Source organism: Aquarana catesbeiana, linkage group LG11, assembly GCF_042186555.1.
Source record: "Aquarana catesbeiana isolate 2022-GZ linkage group LG11, ASM4218655v1, whole genome shotgun sequence".
In the NCBI taxonomy this organism is placed as follows: Eukaryota; Metazoa; Chordata; class Amphibia; order Anura; family Ranidae; genus Aquarana; species Aquarana catesbeiana.
In genome coordinates, this window is record NC_133334.1 from 167,853,104 (window position 1) to 167,876,382 (window position 23,279).

Below are 23,279 nucleotides of genomic sequence, written 5' to 3' on the forward strand. Positions count from 1 at the left end.
TTTATATCGCCAGCTGACAGATTCCTTCTTCGTGACCCCATTGTTTACAGTGGAATCAGCTTTACATAGTAGGTGAGGTTGAAAACAGACACAAGTCCATCAAGTCCAACCTATGTGTGTGATTATGTGTCAGTATTACATTACATATCCCTGTATATTGCGGTCATTCAGGTGATTATCTAATAGTTTCTTGAAGCTATCAATGCTCCCCGCTGAGACCACCGCCTGTGGAAGGGAATTCCACATCCTTGCCGCTCTTACAGTAAAGAACCCTCTACGTAGTTTAAGGTTAAACCTCTTTTCTTCTAATTGTAATGAGTGGCCACGAGTCTTATTAAACTCTCTTCTGCGAAAAAGTTTTATCCCTATTGTGGGGTCACCAGTACAGTATTTGTAAATTGAAATCATATCCCTTCTCAAGCGTCTCTTCTCCAGAGAGAATAAGTTCAGTGCTCGCAACCTTTCCTCATAACGAAGATCCTCCAGACCTTTTATTAGCTTTAATGAGCTTATGTCAATAGAATGTGCTTTTCAGCTTTCCATCCCTCAGTTATGGTTTCAACCATTGGTGCCAATCTGATGGTTTATGAACAATAAATATGCAGTCTTGCACAACTTAGCAGCGCTCTGCCAGTGAACAGAAGATGTGCATGTACATACACAGCTCCCACTGGTGTTTATATTCATATAAAGTCCACCATATGAGTAACGAACCCAGTCTCTAAGTGAGTGATATCTGCACTCAGATGTTTCGTGTTACCAGTCACCTGCACCACAGCACGTGAGTCCCACTCACTTCAGACTCAACACTCACCAAAAACAGTATAGACAAGCAAATGTTTGCAGTGTCATTTAGAGATTCCTCCAAGGTTAGATCAACCACACTTCCAGGATCTACATTGGGCGCTGATCCTGCAAACATTTGCTTGTCTATACTGATTTCTGGTGAGTGTTGAGTACGAGGGAGTGGGACTCACACGGTGTGGGGCAGGTGACTGGTAACACAGAACATCTAAGTACTAGCCCACGGATGTCACTCACTTATAGACTGGGCTCTTCACTTATATGGTGGACTTTATATGAATATAATAAACACCAGTAGGAGCTGTGTTTGTGTATGCACATCTTCTGATCACTGGCGGAGAGCTGTTAAGAGTGTTTAAAAGCTTCATCCATGACACTTGTATTGTATTGATGTTTATTGTCTATAGCGGCAGCTTTATTACAGCGTATATATATTTTTTTAACATGAATTAGAAGGCTTCTTGCCTATGTGCGCTTAGTAGAGTGTTTTTTCTATTGTTAAGCACCTTTTAGAGAAGTCATGTACAACTGTACCCATTTATCCCCTGGTAAGGTAAAATTACTCATGCCCCCCAACCTATTTCTTGGTTGACTACCTGCTACAGATCCCTATCAGTAATTACTGCAATATGGTAGCGTACGCTGCCTTAGCAAAAGTTTTAGCCTTTATCCAATATTTATGCTAATATATGAAGTACTCAACATCAAGCATTTGGACTTGTACTTACATGTGTAATAAGAATAAAGCCTCATAAACACAATCAGATTGTTGGCCAACAAAGCGTCAGACTTTTGTCCGAAGGACGTGTGCCAGGAACCTGTCTTGCATACAAACGGTACACAATTGTTGGCCAACAAGCACGAACGTAGTGACGTATTGCGAGGAATTTCAGCTCTTGAGCGCCAACCTTGAGCACCTTCTGCTAATGTCATGTTTGGTGAGCCTTGATTCTGAGCATGCGTGTTTGTACTTTCAACTTTTGTGTGACGGACTTGTGTACACACGATAGGAAAATCTGACAACAGACCGTTGTCCGCCGAAAATTTACTAGCCTGCCGTCCAACATTTGTTGGCGGAAAGTTGGACTACAATTGTCTGATGGAGCGTACTAATGGTTGGATTTTAGGCCAACAGTCTGCCATCACACAATTACCTGCCGAAAATCCAATCGTGTGTACGAGGCTTAAGACTTTCCAAGGACATCAAACTGCCAAAAGATTATTTTAGTCTAATAGAGGTATACTGATGGCTGCCTGAAGCATCCTACAATGGATTTACTTGGCATGTTGAGTTTTTTTTTTTTTGTGCAAGAATGTCCCAATATATCCTCCAGTTACTTTAAGCTCCAATAGGCTTTAAGGTATTTTATCTGTAAGTGTCTAATGTGACACCAAAAATGAATGAACAAAACAAATAAAAATTTAAAAAGTTTAAATAAGTGCTAATAAAATAAAAGTAAAAAACAGTAGGAAAATAATAGTTATAAGGGAAAATGAAAAAAGGATTCAATTAGGACTAATTTGGATGAACTAATGGTTAAAAATGGGTTAAATTTACAAATGATTATATATATTTTTTTACTTGTCAGGTTGCTTTAACTGACAGCATTTGCAAATCGAAGTTCATCCATTTGATCCACAGATGAATGAAACAGAATAGATATAAAAGTAATAATGTTACTTAGCAAATTTCTATTTCCAGTCTGAACAGTGTTGATAAACACTGAGTGAGTCAGATCATTATTTTTTGACAGCTGCAGCTGCTAGAACTGCTGTATGTACACAGGAACTTCCAACTTAATTTTTAGAGCCAGTAATTGCTGGCAATTGGGAGAGGGGACACAGCAGAGCAGCAGAAGGGCTGGATGTGCTACTAGTGTCCTGTGTACTTTGGTGAGATTTTTCTGGAAGTGCGTAGCATGTCCAGTGTCCTTAACAGGTTAAGGGACAGCTGAGGTTTGTATTTCTACAAAAAAAAATCAAATTTTAAAGAACTTAAAGTTTAAATAAGTTTATATTAGGGTAACAAAGTAAATGTGTGCAAAATCATTACTAGTTTTGTCAAATTATAACATAGAGCCAGAGAGGTAGCACAGAAACTGTTCTCTAAGGCCGCTGTCAAAGATTCCTCAAACAAAACGGCTCTGGTCCCTACAGACACCCTGGTGGCAGCAGCAGAAGAGAACCTGCTGGAGGACTGTACTGGAGTCGGCAGATCTCACACCCTGTGAAGCCGTGAGTATACACATACTACATGAATCTGACTCATTTCAAGGGGAACAGGAGCTGCCTAAAGCTGAGCCCACACCGAGATATATTCACAGCTGTTACCGCCTGCAATAAAGCCTTATCTACCTTAACCACGGAAGTTAATAGAGTAAAGTTGGAGCTGATGCTGGTAAGACAAGACATGCAAAAACTGCTAGACTGTACTACAGCCCTGGAAGGGAGGGTGAGCACAACAGAGGATGACTTGGCCACGCTACAGAGGGATGTCCAATGTCCATGTATACTCTGTTCACTGCCCATGCAGCCCATCTGGATGATTTAGAGAACAGGCTGAGGCGCAATAATGTTAGGGTGGTTGGAATCCTGGAGTGAGCTGAGGGCAAAAACCCAGTGACATTCATTGAGAACTGGCTGATTACCATCTTTGGTAGAGATTCCTTCTACCCATGTTTCTTGTAGAACGGCCCACAGGGTCCCAGCTTGCCCACCTAAACCTGAGGAACCTGCTAGCCCATTTCTATTTAAGCTCTCTAATTTCTGGTATCGTGATATCATCCTCACCAAGGTCAGAACCATGAGTGCCTCTCTCATCACAGAATATATGAGAGTATCTCTATATCCAGATTTTTCCATGGATCTCCAGCGCAGGAGGGTCATGTTCATTGGAGTGAAGCAGTGGCTCAGTCGCTTAAATGTCACTTATCCAATGTTATACCCTGCCCGTTTCATGTGGTTGCAAATGATGAGACTCAATTTCTTGATAATCCCACTTCGGCAATGCAATGGCTGAACCAGGTGGAACATACCCTGAAAAATTCAGCTGAAACCTGATTTTCTTTAAGGACTGGAACTATGATCAACACTGTGTGGTTTCCCTTTTTTTCTGCAAACTTGCAATCTGGAAGGTTCTCATTTATGTTAGCAAGGTTATATTTCAAGTTACAACTGGTACATTACCTGTTCTCTAAGTCTTGGTCCTGTTATAAGGAGTCCCCTGACCAATCCTGTCCTGTGTGGACAGTTTGATACCATTCTATTATCTCTTATACATGTTTTTTCTGTTTTTCGAGATTTTGGAATCTTCTACTACCACACTCATTGCCCGTTGTGATGAGCACTTGTCTGACCTGTCCTGGGTCCTTGGTGTGACTGGAAGTGCCATTGATGTTGCTAGTTACTTTAATGACTTTCTTTGGTGTATATATGAACCTATGCTATGGCAGCTGAGGAGGATGTCCTTTGGTCCTGGAGGAGTATGTACTGCCAGTGGAACATGGAACTGCTCCATTACTAATCGTCTAATATACTGCTTTATGACCATTTTATTTCTCCTGCCATTATATCTCTGTTCCACATTACAGGAGATTCCAGTACATTAGTTTCCTGGAATGTTCAGGGTGTGAGTAGTGGAGTGAAAGTCTAGCCATTTTCTACACCATTCAGCGCTACAGGCCAGCTATTATCTGCTTGCAGAAAACACAACTGTCTAAGGATAAATTATCTCTCCTAACCCAATGGCAATATAAGACACAATTTCACTCCACATACTCTATGTTCTTGAGAGGTGTTAGTATTTTGATAGATCCATTCAGGATATTGGATCATTGCTGCCATATATATTCCTCCACCCTTCTCTCTGGAAGTCCTGAAACAGTTTACACATTTTCTCTCCAGACACCCTGGCATTCCAATCTGGGTGCTGGGGAATTTTAAAAACTGTATGGATCTGCAGTTAGATAAATTATCCTCTAGATCTGATCACATACTGTACGTTGGGGGTCCCACCCCCTTTGCAAGATTCCTGACTGAAATAGGCATGAGAGACGTATGGAGGGAAAGAAATCTTGATAAAAAACTTTTCTCCTGTTATTCAGCTGCATACAAATGTCTGTCTTGTAGAGACTTTTGCTTTGGTAGTGTCCTAGCTTTATCCTTGGTAACTTCCTCTGATTATGCTCCCTGTAATGTATCCGATCATTCTCCTCTATGGGTAGTAATTGATCTAAAGCAACTAAAGGGGACTAGACTATGGGAGGTTAACTCATTTTGGTTTGCCCTTTTTCCAGAAACCGATGGTGTCCCTGATGCCCTTAGCCTGTTTTTGCGACAAAATGCTGGTTCAACCCCTGTTGGTGTAATCCGGGATGCCTTTAAGGCTTACTTGAGGGGACTTAACATTAAACAAATATCACTTCCACTAAAGCAGAAAACAAGCAGTTTTATACACAACAAAAATATTTTGATGAGGGGGAAAACACAGGTCACCTCCTTGCTGTCTTTGCTAGATCTCAGCAGAAGTTTCCCAAATAAATGCCATAACTGACCCTACTGGTAGGGTTGTACATCAACAAGACCACATTTCCAAAAATATTTTGCCAATTTTACGCTCACCTATATTCTTCTAAGGTGTTGCCCACCTATGCTGAACTGAGACAATTTTTAGATCGCTGCCTTCTCCCACAGGTCAGCTCTTATAACTTTGGAGGAACTTTCCTTAGCAATGGCTGGCATGGCCAATAGCAAGTCGCCAGGCACTGGTGGACTCTCTGCCAAACCTTATAAATGATATAGCGAGCCCTTACTTCCGCAGCTACTTCAAACATTTAATGCAGCCTTGGATTTAAGTAAACTTCCAGCCTCAGTGAATTGAGGCTATCATTGTAGGGATTCCTAAACCTGGCAAAGATAGATTGTATCCAGATTCTTACAGACCGATATTGATACTAAATACCGATGTTAAGCTATTGGCCCATGTCCTGGCTACCCGATTGGCTACTGTCGTTCAAAAATAATACATATAGAGCAATCAGGTTTTATCCCTACAAGATTAACTTCCCTAAACATTAGGTGTCTGTATTTAAATATCCAGCTTCCTCTTGATAACCCAGGTAATAGAGCGATCCTGTCCTTTGCTGCTGCTAAAGCGTTGAACAGCGTTGAATAGAATGGGCTGTCCTTCATAAATTCCACCTTGGGAACGGGTTCATAGCCTGGATAAAACTTCTCTATGCAATACCGATGGCGAGACTTTGCAACGGTTCCCTTTCAGAGACTTTCTATCTAGGCCAGGGCACTAGGCAGGGGGGGCCCATTGCCCCCCCCCCCCCGCTTTTTGCCCTGGCACTGGAACCTTTGGAAGCAATGGTTATGGCCTCCAAGGAATAAAATTGGCTTTAAGAGAGGAATACAGGAAGATAACATTTCATTGTACGCTGATGATGCTTTACTATATCTGGGGGACACTGCTGGCTCACTGACGGCACCAATGACCCTTATTGAGGAATATGGATCCTACTCTGGATTTTCCATAAATTGGCACAAATCAATCCTCCTTCCATTGTATCCTCTATCTGCTAGTCTGCAATGACCTCCCAGATATCTGTGGTATCCTCCTTCCGATATCTTGGCATTGTCAGTGTGCTGCCCTTAGGCTGGCCCCTGGAGGGCATCTGCCTCTTTGGTGATGTGCCTCCTCCTCCTCCTCTCTCCTATCAGGCACCCACGTTGAGTCAGTGACCTAATCATCCCCTCCCTCCTCATCACTGGAGCAAACCTGGCAGTATGCTGCAGCAGGGGGAGCATGACTGCCAGATTGCTGTCCTTCTTGGGCACCCCCTCTGTCCGTGCTCACGTTAGTGCCTTCATCTAGCTCAGTATCATCATCAGAGCCTGTAAACGCTGGGCATCCTCCTGGAGCATGTACCCAACACTGTGGTCAAACAGTTCGAGGGACTCCTCGAAGGGAAGGAGTAACTGATGACATTGAGCCAAGGGAAGAGGCCGCTGCTTTGCCAGACAAAGTACCCTGAGCATGGGTGAGAGAGGATGAGGAGGATGAGGACGGCTTGGTCATCCACTCGACCAAGTCTTCCGCATGTTGCGGCTCAACAGGGCCAGCTGCCGAAAAAAAGGCCAAGCGTGTCCCACGGCCATGTGCTGATGAGGATGCACCGTCAAGATATGCTCAAGACTTCCTGTGGGGGTTGATTGAGTCCCTTCTGGGGGGTGGAGGCTAGAAGAGGAGAAGGGTGTGACTGCAGGATGGAGGGGTTGGTTCCTGTTCAGACGGCGCTGTGATTGGCCAAGCATGCGGGTCATAGTGCATGCTTGGCCAATCATCAGCCAGCAATGCACTGTGATGCCGCAGTGAATTATGGGCCGTGGCGCGCCACACGAATTTGGCGCAAACGGCCCATATCGTTCGCATTTTAGCGAACGGGCGAACAGACGATGTTCGAGTCGAACATGGGTTCGACTCGAACACGAAGCTCATCCCTAGTGACGGGTTTTAACTATTTTTAGATTCTCCCCAGAGTGTGGGGAGTCTTGATATTTTTGCTTTTCTTGTATTCTTATTGTTACCGTGATGTCTGTGTCCCTGCAGATTTGTGGTTAAAAAAAAAACAAAAAAAAACTGGACTCACCCCCCCCCCCCCCCTCACGGACATCTAAGTGCGCTTCCTCGTGTGTGTGTGTGTGTGTGTGTGTGTGTGTGTGTGTGTGTGTGTGTGTATGTAAAAAAAAAAAAAAAAAAAAAAGTCACGGGGAATAGACTTTGCAAAGGAATGTCTTGCGCTTGTTTGTGTTGCTGCTGTGTACCAAATGTACCGTTAGAAGGAGATAAGAAATTTATGCATGGTAAGGATCCAAACAATGTTAAATATTGCCGTAAGTGGGAAAAGGACTGTGGGTTTAATGGGAAACTAACAGTGAGGGGTTGTCAAGCTTTAGTAGATAAAATGAAAACGTTTGGACCGAAGGATCAGAAGCGATATGGACTTCAAGTAGCAGAGGAATGGTTGCAACAAGCGCAGAGTAGAGCAGAAAGTAAAGCTAAATCAAACCAAAGTACTAAACCCCAAACGCAGTTGCCTTTGGTTGATGGAGAAGATGATACTATGTGTTTAGTGCATCGACCACCTCCCTATCATGCCGCACCCCTTCCACAGCCAATATATCCCACCCTGCCGCAGGGGACTGGAACCACCCTAACTTGTAGCTTTAGCTGTGCAGAGCTCGCAAAAAACTAACTTGTAGCTTATTTAGCTGCCTGCGGTAGTGATAGGATCAGGAAAACACCACCAACCTTCTACAGGTAGCTTTAGCTGAAAACTGTGCAGAGCTCGCACTACACTAACTTGTAGTTTTAGCTGAACACTGTGAGGAGGACGCACTACACTAACTTGTAGCTTTAGCTGAACACTGTTCAGAGAATGCACTACACTAACTTGTAGCTTTAGCTGAACACTGTGCAGAGGTCGCACTACACTAACTTGTAGTTTTAGCTGAACACTGTGAGGAGGACGCACTACACTAACTTGTAGCTTTAGCTAAACACTGTGCAGAGGTCGCACTACACTAACTTGTAGTTTTAGCTGAACACTGTGAGGAGGACGCACTACACTAACTTGTAGCTTTAGCTGAACACTGTGCAGAGGTCGCACTACTCTAACTTGTAGTTTTAGCTGAACACTGTGAGGAGGATGCACTACACTAACTTGTAGCTTTAGCTAAACACTGTGCAGAGGTCGCACTACACTAACTTGTAGTTTTAGCTGAACACTGTGAGGAAGACGCACTACACTAACTTGTAGCTTTAGCTGAACACTGTGAGGAGGACGCACTACCCTAACTTGTAGCTTTAGCTGAACACTGTGCACTACACTAACTTGTAGTTTTAGCTGAACACTGTGCAGAGGTCACACTAAACTAACTTGTAGCTTTAACTGAACACTGTGAGGAGGACACACTACACTAACTGTAAATAGTCTAGCTGCCTGACTGTGGTATTAATAGGATCAAAAGAACACCAGCAATTTTCTTCAGGTAGCTGTAAATACTGTAACAAGACAAGCCTGCATGTCAGTAGCCTGTCAGTAGAAGGTTGGTGGTGTTTTCCTGATCCTATCACTACCGCAGACAGCTTAATAAGCTACAAGTTCATTTTTTGCGAGCTCTGCACAGTGTTCAGCTAAAGCTACCTGTAGAAGGTTGGTGGTGTTTTCCTGATCCTATCACTACCGCAGGTATATATATATATATATATATATATATATTAGTGCAGCTACAGGCCATTAGTATGTCTGGAAGGCCAACAAGGACAGGCAGTCAGTCACAAGCCAATAAAAGAGGGCAAGCAGGCTCTGTGTCTATAGGCAACAGTGCTGGTCGTGGAGACGGTGCATCCTCATCAGCACGTAGCCGTGGGACATGCTTGGCCTTTTTTTGGGCAGCTGGCCGTGTTGAGCCGCAACATGCGGAAGACTTGGTCGAGTGGATGACCAAGCTGTCCTCATCCTCTCTCACCCATACTCAGGGTACTTTGTTTGGCAAAGCAGCTGCCAACGCGGCCTCTTTCCTTGGCTCAATGGCATCAGTGACTCCTTCCCTAGCCCCACCATATATTTTCTAAAAGCAGACAACCTAGAGAATAAAATAGTGCTCGTTCCAATTTTTTATGTCACTAGATATTACCGTAAAGGTCTAGCAAATGCAAGATTTCAGTAAAAAACACACTAAAGTGAATTTTAGGGCAAACAAACACAAACTACTCACATTTTTGATAAAATATAAAAGACAAGGTTGCACTGAGTAAGTAGATACCCAACATGTCAAACCTTAAATTTGTGTGCCCCATGATATGGCGACAAATTTCAGTACCCTACATATTTTCCATAGGCGGCGCTTCAAAGGCCCTCTATAGGTCATTTTATTTATTTTTATATATATATATATATATATATATATATATATATATATATATATATAAACTGTGACCCTTGCACTTACTCTTCGGCCCTGCATTTTGTACATTATAAACTTATGACCCCTGTTCTATTTACACTATGTTGTACATGCTCCTGATCCACACACTCTGTACATTACATACTCTTGACTCCTGCACTCTATATGCTATATTCAACACTAAATACCCCTGAAGAAAATGTTTACTGTTTTATCAGTTGCAGGTGCCTAAGTAGTCCTTGATTATTTTATTGAAGCGTGCCTCATAGTTCCACCAATGGGGGTGCCAAAAAGTACTCCAGATTTTTTACAATCCTAGCAACACCCATACTGGGTGGCCTGCTAGCCCACACCTTCACCTCCATGCATGGAGCTTCTGAGGGCCAGGGCAGGTTGTGCCACATTCTCCAACTGCTTCTATTATTTGAAGGTTGGGATGCACTTTTGAGTGTTGAATTAGATCACTGCCCAGGCCCAGTGATGGCACACTTGGGTCATGAGGATGAGATGCTTTCTTGAGATCACCGAGTATTATTTCCAAGTTTTGCGTAGAATTATCCTAGACAGCAACAAGGGACATTTTTCAAATTTTTTTTTTTTTAACTACCATGCAAAAGAACACTGTTTATAGTTACCTATCCCACTGCTTGTGCCTTGGCAGAGCAAAGCTGTCAGCAGGATCTTGTTATTTGAAACACTTCCGAATGTGCTCCTTTTAAATTGGAATGAAGGTAGGGGGTCATAAATTTAAAAATGTCTGGGACTCAAAGTACACATAATCTACAGCTGTCCAAAGGGCCCATAACATCATTCCTGCCCAAGATCCATAATATATTTCATTTGGCACCCTAATTGTTTGCGTGACAAACTACTTTGTCTCTACTTTGTCAATAAATATTTATTTTTATTTCAGCATGAAGGCAGATCATAAAATTCAAACTTAGCATTTTGTAGCTGGTTAGTAAAGAAAATAAATATATAACTCAAACAACACTTAAAACTGTGGGGTTGATTTAGGGTCCTTTCACACTGAGCGGATCCATTTGAGGGACTCAGCTTGCTCAGCAGGGATCAATTTGCTGATCCCTGCTGAGTAGGCAGATGAGAGGTCCGTCTCCGCTCACTGTGCTGAGACAGACCTGTCAGAGTCCCGCCCTCCTCTATGGGGAGATCGGATGAAAACGGACCGCCAGTCCGTTTTAATCCGATCCCATCCGATCCAATCCACCAGATGGATGGAAAATAGGGCCACCATTTGTCTGGATTTGGCAGACAGGATCGGTTTGAATAGTAGCAGCGGGTGTCAGCGGACATGTCACGGCTGACATCCGCTGCCCCATAGGGGTGAATGGAGCTTCTGATCAGGTCAGCCTGAAAAACTGACAAGCAGACCTGATCGGAAAATCTGTGTGAAAGGGCCCCAAGAACATTTTCACACTGAAAGCTCCTGGGCATCGGCGGTAAAGCACCGCTTTACCGTTGTTTTAGCAGGGCTTTTCAGCCACTAGCGGGTCGATTTTAACCCCCGCTAGTGGCCAAAAAAGGGTTAAAACCACCCGCAAAACACCACTGCAGCAGCGCTTTGCCGGCGGTACAGCAGCGCTGCTCATTGATTTCGATGGGCAGGGGCACTTTAGGAGCTGTGTATTCACCGCTCCTACAGCGCTGCAAAGAAGCTGCTTGCAGGACTTTTTGTGACGCCATGCCAGCGCAGCGCCCCATTGTGAAAGCACTCAGGCTGGGTTTGCAGCTGTGGCTTTTTTCAGGTGCTTTACGGGCGCTATTTGTAGCGCTAAAGCGCCTGAAAAACGGTTCCAGTGTGAAAGGGGTCTTACTAAAACTAGAGAGTGCAAAATCTTGTGCAGCTGTGCATAGAAACCAATCAGCTTACAGTTTTTTTTTTTTTTGTCAAAGCTTAACTGAACAAGCCAAAGTTAGAAGCTGATTAGCTACCATGCACAGCTGCACTTGATTTTGCACTCTCCCCTGTTTTCCCTTTGTGTCTAAAAGAAAAGCCAAACTCAGAAAGATCAGTTTACACATATTGAAAACCAAACTGTAATAAAATGTTCACTTTACTCTTTTAAAATTCCAGAAGATAAAATAATACACAGCTTGCTGGAAAATATCTGTGTGATGAAACCTCTTTTTATGGAATAGCAGGAAGGGTGTATTCATTATGCTGAGACAGCTCTTATCCATCATTTAAATTGTAAGACACACTGGGGTAAGTACTTGTGTGAGGATATACAAAACTTTCATGTGCCATCACGTGCACATCCATGACCACAGTTAGGTACAGCATTTTCTGGCAGATTTTGATAATCATATAGTGAATACACTGGGCAAGATGCATTTGTCTACTTATAGAAATAATTTTGCATGCTGATATTTAAAAAGGTTAGGTGAAATTTTACCCTCCAGAGTATGGGGTAAAGAGAGAGGTCTTCCTTTCTGATTTACTGAATATTTAAAGAAAGTTCTACTATTATTTTTAATCCATAACATCAAAGAAGGTTTGGTAAAGTTAGTACACTGTTACTAACAAGAATACCTCATTATTTGTCATTTCAATGTAAAATCACTAGTGTTTTATAATGAGAACAGTTTTCTGTTTTTTTTTTTTTTTTTTTTTAACATTGTTACTTTTCTTACAGTGTTTAAGGTTATCATTGTTTCACCCCTAAAAAATACAGACAATGTACAATATGATGCATGATTTGCAATAGTATTGTTGAAGTAGGTTTAATCACAAAGGGTTGGTTAATACATTCTTATAAATTTAATACATTATCAATAGCTCTAAACCTTCATGCTCTTTAGGTATCAAAGAGATATCTTTTAGTAGGGTGGAGGGGGTTTACACATGAATGAGGAATTTAAGGCCACTATGTAAAATGTTCATAATAAAATAAATAGCACACAGATAATGTTTTTCTGTGGTTTGTATGTGATATATGTGTCTGTGTAGAATACCAAGCCCTTTTTTAAGAAACTAACAGAGAAGAGCTGACATGTTTTATAATAAATATAATTAGTGCCCAAGTCTTTAGCTAATTATGCCACTAACACAGCATTCATGCAAGGCAGAATTGGCTAGGTATAGAACTAGTGAAGTAATGAAAACTAGATCTTTTTTTTACAATAAATGTAAAAATTAGCTACTTATATTTTTTTGAAAAGGGCTTCAGCAAAATCTGTGAGAAATTTGATTAAAAAAAATCTTTAAACTTCCCTGAAAATGTCAATAAAATCATTGTAGTATGTACAGATTAGGCGTTCTATGGCTCAGTGTTATTTAGTGCCAAAACACTTTTTGCAATTCATGTTAACATATGACTTAAATTAATAAAATGTTGCAAACAGACTTACGGTAACCAACTCTTTGTCTGTTTTGGGTGACGTGTCTCCTGGAAACTTAATGATGGGTGAAGGTGCAGCTGTGTTCTGGTCAATCAGATCAAAAAATTGAAAATAAAAAGTACAGAGATGAATTGCTTGAATAAATTTCATCCTTAGCTAGCTAGTGGCAAATCCCCGGTTACAGTATAGAGAGTCTTTCAGAAACTTCTTGTGCCTCTAAATTGGTAATTCTTTATCTCGTACTGACAGCTGCCCAACTTTTCTGTGTGTTGAGTTCCTTTGTGTGGAATGTGATCCAGATGTACTGTACACTGTGTAGCTAACTCTGGAGAAATCGGGAAACGTGAGGAGGAGGAGGAGGGAAGCCAGATGTGGCTGGCAGGATGTTCTTAACCCCAGAAATCCTGGTGTAAAGCATAGTGACTCAGTGTGACACAAAGATTCTCTTTGTTGACTGTTTTTTAAGCCTCAGTATCCTACAACATTCATGCATATAACAAATCCTTTAAATGACTACTCACTATGCATATACAGCCTTGTGGACCAGTCTCCGAAGAGAGGGGATCATGCTCTGCTTCAGTATGTCACAGTACGTGTTGGCATTCATGGTTCCCTCAATGAACTGTAGCTCCCCAGTGCTGGCAGCACTCATGTAGTCCCAGACCATGACACTCCCACCACCATGCTTGACTGTAGGCAGGACACACTTGTTTTTGTACTTCTCACCTGGTTGCCGCCACACACGCTTGACACCATCTGAACCAAATAAGTTTATCTTGGTCTCAATTTGATGCAGTGTACGGCGTATGGTCTGAGCACTGACAGGCTGACCCCCCAACACTTCAACCTCTGCAGCAATGCTGGCAGCTCTCATACATCAATTTCCCAAAGAAAACCTCTGGATATGACGCTGAGCACATGCACTCAACTTCTTTGGTCGACTATGGTGAGGCCTGTTCTGAGTGGAACCTGCCCTGTTAAACCACTGTATGATCTTAGTCACCGTGCTCTTTCAGGGTCTTTGCAATCTTCTTATAGCCTAGGCCAATCCTTGTGTAGATCAACAATTCTTTTTTTTTCAGAGCCTCAGAGAGTTCTTTGCCATGAGGTGCCATGTTGAACTTCCAGTGACCAGTATGAGAGAATGAGAGCGATAACACCAAATTTAACACACCTGCTCCCCATTCACACCTGAGACACTAACGAGTCACATGACACCAGGGAGGGAAAATGCCTAATTGGGCCCAATTTGGACATTTTCACTTAGGGGTGTACTCACTTTTGTTGTCAGCAGTTTAGACATTAATGGCTGTGTGTTGAGTTCTTTTGAGGGGACAGCAAATGTACACTGTTATACAAGCTGTACACTCACTACTTTACATTGTAGCAAAGTGTCATTTCTTCGGGGTTGTCACATGTCAAGATATAACAAAATATTTACAAAAATGTGAGGGGTGTACTCACTTTTGGGAGATTCTGTGTAATATATATATATATATATATATATAATTATATATATCTCTTACAAACTAATTTCAGTTTTAGTGAATGGCTTAGTTATAAGGTATGTTTAAATAAAAAAAATGCATTAGAGATCAATCTTTACCTTAAATATAAGTCTTGGTTAAATCTCCAAGCTCTGTGCATGGTATAACATTTTGTCAGTGTGCTTTTAAAGTTTGAGCTTGCAAGGTCTGTTTGTTGGAGAGAGGTCACGTGTTAAATCAACACCTTGTGTTTTTCTTAACCTGTTCCCAACCAGCCGCCGCAGTTGTACTGTGGCAGAATGGCACATGTTACGTCGCTCCCTCTGGTGGCCACTAGGGGCGCGCGTGCATGCGCTGTGCAGCTCGCCCCCGGAGCCAATGAGAGTGCCCGGTGGTCTCGATGACTGCCAGGCTCCCGCGATTGCTCGTAACACGGCACAAAAATTTGTGCGAACACCGTTAAAGTCTATGGGACACGAACATGAATAATCAAAAATGCTCACTTTAAAGGCTTATATGCAAGTTATTGTCATAAAAAGTGTTTGGGGACCTGGGTCCTGCTCCAGGGGACATGTATCAATGCAAAAAGAATTTTTAAAAACGTCCCTTTTTTCGGGAGCAGCGATTTTAATAAAGCTTAAAGTAAAACAATAAAAGTGTAATATCCCTTTAAATTTTGTACCTGGGGGTGTCTATAGTATGCCTGTAAAGGGGCGCATGTTTCCCGTGTTTAGAACAGTCTGACAGCAAAGGAAAAAAAGTCATTTAAAACTACTTGCGGCTATTAATGAATTGTCACTCCAACAATACACATAAAAGTTCATTGATAAAAAAAACTGCATGGGGTTTCCCCACAGGGGAACCCCGAACCAAAATTTTAAAAAAATGCGTGGGGGTCCCCCTAAATTCCATGCCAAACCCTTCAGGTCTGGTATGGATATTAAGGGGAACCCCGCGCCAAAATGAAAAAAAACAAATGGCGTGGGGGTCCTCCTCAAAATCCATACCAGACCCTTCAGGTCTGGTATGGATTTTAACTGGTTCAATACAGGGCATTTTCACCCCCTTCCTTCCCAGACCAATTTTTAGTTTTCAGCGATGTCGTACTTTAAACGACAATTGCGCGGTCGTGCGACGTTGTACCCAAACAAAATTGACGTCCTTTTTTCCCCACAAATAGAGCTTTCTTTTAGTGGTATTTGATCACCTCTGCGACTTTTATTTTTTGCGCTATAAACAAAAGAAAAGTTTTTTACTTTTTGCTATAATAAATATCCCAATTTAAAAAAAAAAAAAAAAAAAATGTTTTCCTCAGTTTAGGCCGATATGTATTCTTCTACATATTTTTAGTAAAAAAAAAACGCAATAAGCGTATATTGATTGGTTTGCGCAAAAGTTATAGCGTCTATAAAATACGGAATAGATTTATGGCATTTTTAACTTTTTTTTTATTTATTTATTTTTTTTACTAGTAATAGCAGTAATCTGCAATTTTTTTCATGACTGCGACATTATGGCGGACTCATCAGACACTTTTGACACATTTTTGGGACCATTCACATTTATACAGCGATCAATGCTATAAAATTGCATTGATTACTGTATAAATGTGACTGGCAGGGAAGGGGTTAACCACTAGGGGGAGACTAGGGGTTAAATATGTTTTCTAGGGAATGATTCTAACTGTAGGGGGTGGGGACTCACAAGGGGAGGAGACCGATCGGTGTTCCTCTGTACTGGGAACACAGATCGGTCTCCTCTCAACTGACAGGATCTGTGTGTTTACACACACAGATCCACGGTCCTGCTCGGTTAACGGGCATTCGCGGGTGCCCGGTGGACATCGCGGCCGCCGGGCACACGCACCGGGTCCTGAGCGACGCGGCGGGCATGCGCGTGCGCCCCCTAGACGGCCGGGAAGCCCAGGCCGTCATATGACGTCCACCCAGAATGGGAGATCCCATCTGTGGACGTCATTTTACTATGGGCGGGTAGCGAAGTGGTTAAGGGGAACCCCGTGCCAAATTTTAAAATAAAAATGGCGTGGGGTCCCCCCAAAAATCCCTACCAGACCCTTATCCGAGCATGCGACCTGGCAGGCCGCAGGAAAAAAGGGGGGGTAAGAGAGTGACTCCTGAACCATACCAGGCCACATGCCCTCAACATTGGGAGGGTGCTTTGAGGTAGCCCCCTGTGGATGGGGAGAAGGGGCTCATCCCCACAACCCTGGCCGGTGGTTGTGGGGGTCAGCGGGCGGGGGGCTTATCGGAATTTGGAAGCCCCCTTTAACAAGGGGACCCCCAGATCCCAGCCCCCCCTGTGTGAATTGGTAATGGGGTACAAATGTACCCCTACCATTTCACAAAAAAAGTGTCAAAAAGTTTAAAAAACACAAGAGATGGTTTTTGACAAGTCCTTTATTAATACCTTCTTCTTTCGGCTTCTTCTTCCATCTTCTTTCTTCTGGTGTTCTTTCGGTGTTCTTCTTCTTCCTCCATCTTCTTCTTCTCCATCTTCTTCTTCCTCCGCTCTTCTCCTCCCGCATCTTCCTCCAGGCTTCTTATGTCCGCACGATCCGCCTCAGTGGGAGTCTTCAGCCGTGTGACGCTTCACTTCTTCTGACATTTCTTATATAACGGAGGGCGGGGCCACCCGGTGACCCCGCCCTCCTCTGACGCATGGAGAAAGCCACAGGGAAATTCATAGTAGCAGTGAATCGGAACTTTTTCCCTACTTACATGCTGTCCAGCCACTGAACAATATTTGTGATTATTGTCTCTCAAAAATTACACTTTAATCTCTAGTTCAACTAATCAAGATGTTTATATACTGTCAAGTCATTTAACAGTATTTGTGACTATTGTCTCTCAGATAATACACTCTCACTCTCAGGATAAAACCTCCCTTATCTTTCTGTAAATTCATGTGCTTTTGTACTGTCCTGCCACTAATCAGTTTCAACCATACCTAAGTATTACAGTATATGTTGAATATTTTGCAAATAGCTGCAAATTGCAAATAAATGAGGATACGAGGATGGGAGGTGGTGGGGGAATGTGATGTTGTGGCTTTGAAGTATTTTTGTTCAAGCCATTTTGGCATCATATTAATTTTTTAAGATAATGCAGGGTTATACTGCAAAAAAAAAAAGAAGCTCACAAACTATACTATTAAACTGTCTTGTCACTGGCTAAATTGTATGAAGTTGAGGGCTTTAACATTATTTTTTTAAAGAGTAAATTATTCTATATCTTTAAGATTTGTTATGGCTACTACTTCCACCATTCAATTCAGGTCTATTACCCGATGATAAATAGTCAAGTGTCTTGCCCAAAACTACCTAAAAAAGTATTTTCTTCAAACTGAAATTATGCAGATTGGTGTGGTGTTGCTGTATTTAGGCCAAGCTAAATACAAAAGTGAAAAAAAAAATCAATTACACATCTATAATATATGATGCCAAAATACAATAATGCTCTCTGTGAATATTGTACTGTTCTGTAACACCTGTGGAGGGGCGACCCTGTGTCACGTTGTGGATTAGCAATATACTCCTGATTGTGGCAGACAGGACGTCTGTGTATGAGTGTCAGGAGGACACCATGTTCCCCAGGAGAAAGAGGCTGCAGCTGGCAGCATAAACAAAGACAGAAGGAGAGCAGCGCCATCTAAGTGCAGCATTATTAAGACATTTTATTCCATAAAATGTGAAGGAATGTGATGTAGATAATAATAATAGTAATCTAAAAATGTCTATTTTCTTATGTGCATACATATTTTTCTCCTTACTCATTATATAAGTATACAGATTTGCTCTGTTCCTATATTTTCTCAAGATGGCGGGTACCCCCTACATCCCACACATCAGAAGAACGCGGAACTGAAGATAAAACCAAAGAGAGCCAAACCTCGTTATGAAAATTATCCATCTTCTTTTTCTATCTTAACCAATGAGATGTACCTATTAGACTAACATAGCAATGACGTATTTGTGTGTATAAAACATTAACACCGCCTTGAATAAATTAGAAGTGTAACAGTAATAGAGCTGAGCGTGTCTCAGAGTGTTTACTTTTATATGCATGCATATCAACACTTTTCAAATTAGAGACAGCAGCAGATAACCTTGGGCTCGATTGGAGCTCCTAATCATTTCCATAACAGATGGTGCCGAAACCCGGGACCTCAGGCTACAGTCGAAGTTATACCGCGACAAGCATTCGGGCGTTAACTGATTAATGAGAGTGGGGTTTGCGCAGCCCTAACAGTACCGGTGAGTTGATTTATATTCTTACCACTGTACGACTCTCTTATCTTTCGGTTGACGGCTGGATTCTGTCGGTATGCTGAGACTGTCTTAGAGGCAGGTATTTCCTCGCCTGAGGTTGTTTTAACGAACCTGCCAATGGGTTTCTGCTGACTGTATTTTTTGTTCACTGTCTGCCATTCTTTGGGCTACGAAACTCAGCAGTCTAAAAGTGCTACATGTGCGATTGTAGCAGTCGGTTATAGACGGGTGTACTCTGGGTTCAATGAACCTTTGAGGGTTATCTCAGCTGCTGGCTTTGCAGTCTGAAAGTGTTACAGAAGTCTCACCCCAAGAAGAGTTGTCGGCCTCTTGGTGTAGAGCTGTAGAAAAAACGTCTATAAACGGGTTTATTTTGACAGGGTGGTCTGCCCTTGTGGTTATCTTAGCCTGCTGAGGCTTTACGGTTCAGAGAGTGGCAGGTGTAATGTCCTGTCCTGAGTGTATCTGTGGTTTATTGTTTGCTATACATGAGAGGGGGTGGGGACTGGTGAAAGTCAGAGAAGGAGGCTACCCGAAGGATCTGTTGGGTCACAAGCCGTTGCTCCCTGCTACCCCTGACGTGCTTGTACTGAGATTAAACGTACATTACCCGGTGACAGGGGGGTTTGGGCAGACCCTCGAAAGTGATAGAACAGAGAGCCAGAGAGGAGGGTTATCAAACCATTAGTTGTCCTCATTCCCCCTTCAAACCGTCAGCCGAGACTGCGGCAGACGAACAAAACAGAGTTAGAGATCTTGGTTACGTCTTAGGAGGCCCTGAGAGAGGAGGGGGAGATGGGTCAGAACAACTCTAAACCGGAGAAAGGAATCCTAGCTTGTGATATTGTGAAGAGGAGGGAGGGCAGTGAAGCAGTTAAACGGTTTTCCAAATTAATGAAAGTTTGTGGCTTCACAGATTACGTTGCTAGGCTACAAGCAGAGGAATGGCGTGTGCTGATAAGAGAACAAAGGGGGGTTTTGTGTGATAATGGCTTATTAGCTGTGGCAGAAGCTTGGTATAGGACTGCAAAGGCATTGCACAACGAGGGTTGGATTGAAGAGGAAATCAAGAAAGATGCCAATTGTATTATGTATGTTTATCACAGAATTGATAATGTGCCTAAACCACCCCCCTATCAAAAAACCTGGACCGAGAGAAGGGAGGGACAACCCTGCCCTCCACCTGACATCCACTCCCTTCTCTCCCTCCCAGCCCAAGCACAGCCCACTGTGACAACTCCTGCCGGCGGCCATCTTGGTGCACCCATGCCTTCACTGACTGCCCAGCCCAGTGCATTTCCTGCCGGAGGCCATCTTGGTACACCCAGTGAGCTCAAACACCGCCTGTACCCAGTCCTCCCTGTTTTAAACAGGGATGGTTCCTTCCACACACCTGTCTTCCCCAATACGGAAGCACCACATTCACAGGCCGGATATATTAATGATGAAGAAGCATCTGAGTGGGAAGACCAACAACAGGCAGCAAGACCACCTGCTGATTTAACCCCCAATCCAGTTCCAGACTCACAGTTTAAAGAGGATCTCAAACACATGCTGACAACCATAAGGAACAGTGTCCCTTCCCAGCCCCCGCAACAACAACAGTCTCGGTTACCAGAAGGGGCACCAGTGATGTATGTCGCTTTTACTCCATCACAAGCAGCGGCCTTAGTGACAAGTCTGCCTGACCCAGAGAAGCAGCCAATGCCCTTCTACCGCAGGATAGTGCAGATACAAGAAACTTACTCAGCTGCCTGGAGAGACTTGATCAGCCTATGCCAAATCAAAGCAGGACATGTCTTTTGGCCGGTCATGCAGACGGCCTTCAATGATGCCTGCCTGACAAGTGCCACTTCCTACACCTCAGGTGCGGAGTTCTGTGCACAACTCCGTGATTGGGCAAAGGAGAAATTGGCAGACCAGACTACCACAATCCAAGATATTGCCCAAGACAAAGGGGAGTCTGTGGAGAAGTATCATGCTAGACTCATACAGGCCTTTGATGATCTGGGCTTCTCCCATTATGAAAAGGCACACACACACATGTTATCAACTGCTTTTGTTTCAGGACTCAAGGAGGATGTTAGAAAATGCCTGATGGTGGCCCGCCCTGAATACCGTTCAATGAAAATGTCTGATTTATTGTTGGTGGCCAGAGGTATAGAAAATCAAAAAGGTAAAAAACCAACGCCCCTCATGGTAACCCATGACGAAGATCCCACCTACACTCGTCCACCACCACTGCCCAATACCAGGGAAAGGATCACCTGTTACAACTGTGGGAAACGGGGTCACTTCAAAAAAGAATGCAGAGCCCCAAAATACCCCAGACGAGACAGGGAACCCTATGCAGGGCAACGGGGACGTGAACCACCACCACTACCACGCCCCAACTCTCACTAGGAAATGGGCAAACCCGTGTCACCCCTTATGGCAGTGTCCTCAAGTGGAACTGGGGGACCCCTAGCAAAGGTCACGTTACCCATACAAGGAAAACCTACCACCTTTCTCATTGACACGGGTGCAGCCAGAAGCGTGTTGAGGGCTGTGGACCTGCCTGATAATTCTTTTCTTTCTACTATTGATGTTTCCTGTGTAGGAGTGGATGGGGTACCCCGCTCCAGTCCACTTACTGAGCCACTACAAGTGGGAGCATTTCCTGATTTACTTGCCAGATTTGTAGTCTCCTCTACATGTCCCTTAAATCTGCTAGGAGCTGACGTGCTGTCCAGACTACAGGCTTCAATCATATTCACCCCTGAAGGGGGGGTGAAGTTACATACTCCCCTATCTTTGGACGACTCATCTGCCTTGTGTTCTCTGCCTCTCATGATGACACTTCATGAAGCAATAACTCCAAGTTCAATACCACAGGAAGTACTTGACAGAATCCCTGCATGCCTATGGTCCACAGGGCCGGAGGACATTGGTCATTTAAAAGTACCACCAGTTTCAGTCAAGCTCAAAGAGGGCGTATTATTGCCCCGGAAACCACAATACCCACTTAAGATGGCTCAATCCGAAGCTATCTCAAAACATGTAGCTGCCTTGGTGCAGAATGGAGCCTTGATTCCCTGTACCTCACCGTGTAATACACCTCTTTTTCCTGTAAAGAAGAAAACGCCTAAGGGAGAACCGGACAGATACAGGATGGTGCAGGATCTGCGAGCAATCAACGAAGTCACAGTGTTGGACACCCCAACTGTGCCAAATCCACACACATTATTATCCGGTGTACCTCCAACGGCCGAGTATTTCACTGTAGTGGACCTGGCAAATGCATTCTACAGTGTACCCCTGCATCCTTCTTGCAGGTATCTCTTTGCTTTCTCACACGAAAGACAACAGTACACCTGGGCAGTTATGCCACAAGGGGCGCAAAATTCTCCGAGTCAGTTTGCCAAAGCCATAGCCTTCATACTTGATACATGGCAAAAAGAACACTCTGCTGTGACTCTCCTCATATATGTGGATGATCTTCTACTTTGCGCAGATGATCAAAGCGCTGCAGAAGAAAATTCAGAAAGTCTACTATGCTACCTTGCGGAACAAGGTTGTAAAGCCTCCAAAGACAAAATGCAGTGGTGTTCCAAAGCAGTCATCTTTTTGGGCCACTGCATTTCCAAGGGTGCGAGACATCTCACATCGGACCGAGTAGCTGCAATCCAGGATATTCCCCAACCCAAAGCAGCGAAACAACTGCATGCTTTTCTTGGACTCATATCTTACTGTAGGGCGCGGATCCCGGATGCATCAATCCTTATGCAACCACTCTATGATGCCCTCAAGTCTGTGCCATTTACCCTGTCAAGTGAGGCTCTGGACAATTTTATTCTTTTGAAGCAGGCAATATCCATCGCTCCTGCTTTGGGCCTTCCAGATTATGGGAAACTCTTCAAACTGTTTGTGTCGGAAAAGAAAGGCCACGCCACAGGGGTCCTAGCCCAAGAACACGGAGGACGGACCAGACCCATTGGATATTATTCTTGCCACTTGGATCCTGTGGCAAGGGGTGGCCCTGTCTGTTTAAGAGCTGTCTTTGCTGCTCAAGCTCTGCTGGACAAGACTTCAGATCTCGTTTTAGCACATCCCCTGCTTCTTCTGGCACCGCATGATATTGCTGCCATTCTGAATCAGGTGCAACCCAGACACTTGTCCACGGCCAGACATCTACGGTTGCACATCTCCCTCCTCCTTCCTGACAATGTGACCCTCCAAAGGTGTCTCACTCTCAACCCGGCCACTCTTTTGCCATTTTTCGAGGGGGGAGAAAAAGAAGAAGCAGAAGCAGAAGGCGAAAGAGACCCCTGTACTATTCCACATGACTGCCTTGAAATGATGCGCATGGAAACCACACATTTTCC

The 23,279-nt window shown here is 43.5% G+C and overlaps 1 protein-coding gene across 1 annotated transcript in view; it reads right to left on the reverse strand.

The window, feature by feature from the left end:
• MMP2 (matrix metallopeptidase 2) overlaps positions 1–13,475 on the reverse strand; it is a 484,562-nt gene extending 471,087 nt beyond the window's left edge. The window contains exon 1 of the mRNA XM_073605023.1: positions 13,150–13,475. Coding sequence (XP_073461124.1) covers positions 13,150–13,290 — 141 coding nt within the window. The 5' untranslated portion in view covers positions 13,291–13,475. The remainder of the gene's footprint in view (positions 1–13,149) is intronic.
• Between the last annotated feature and the right edge of the window lie 9,804 nt (positions 13,476–23,279).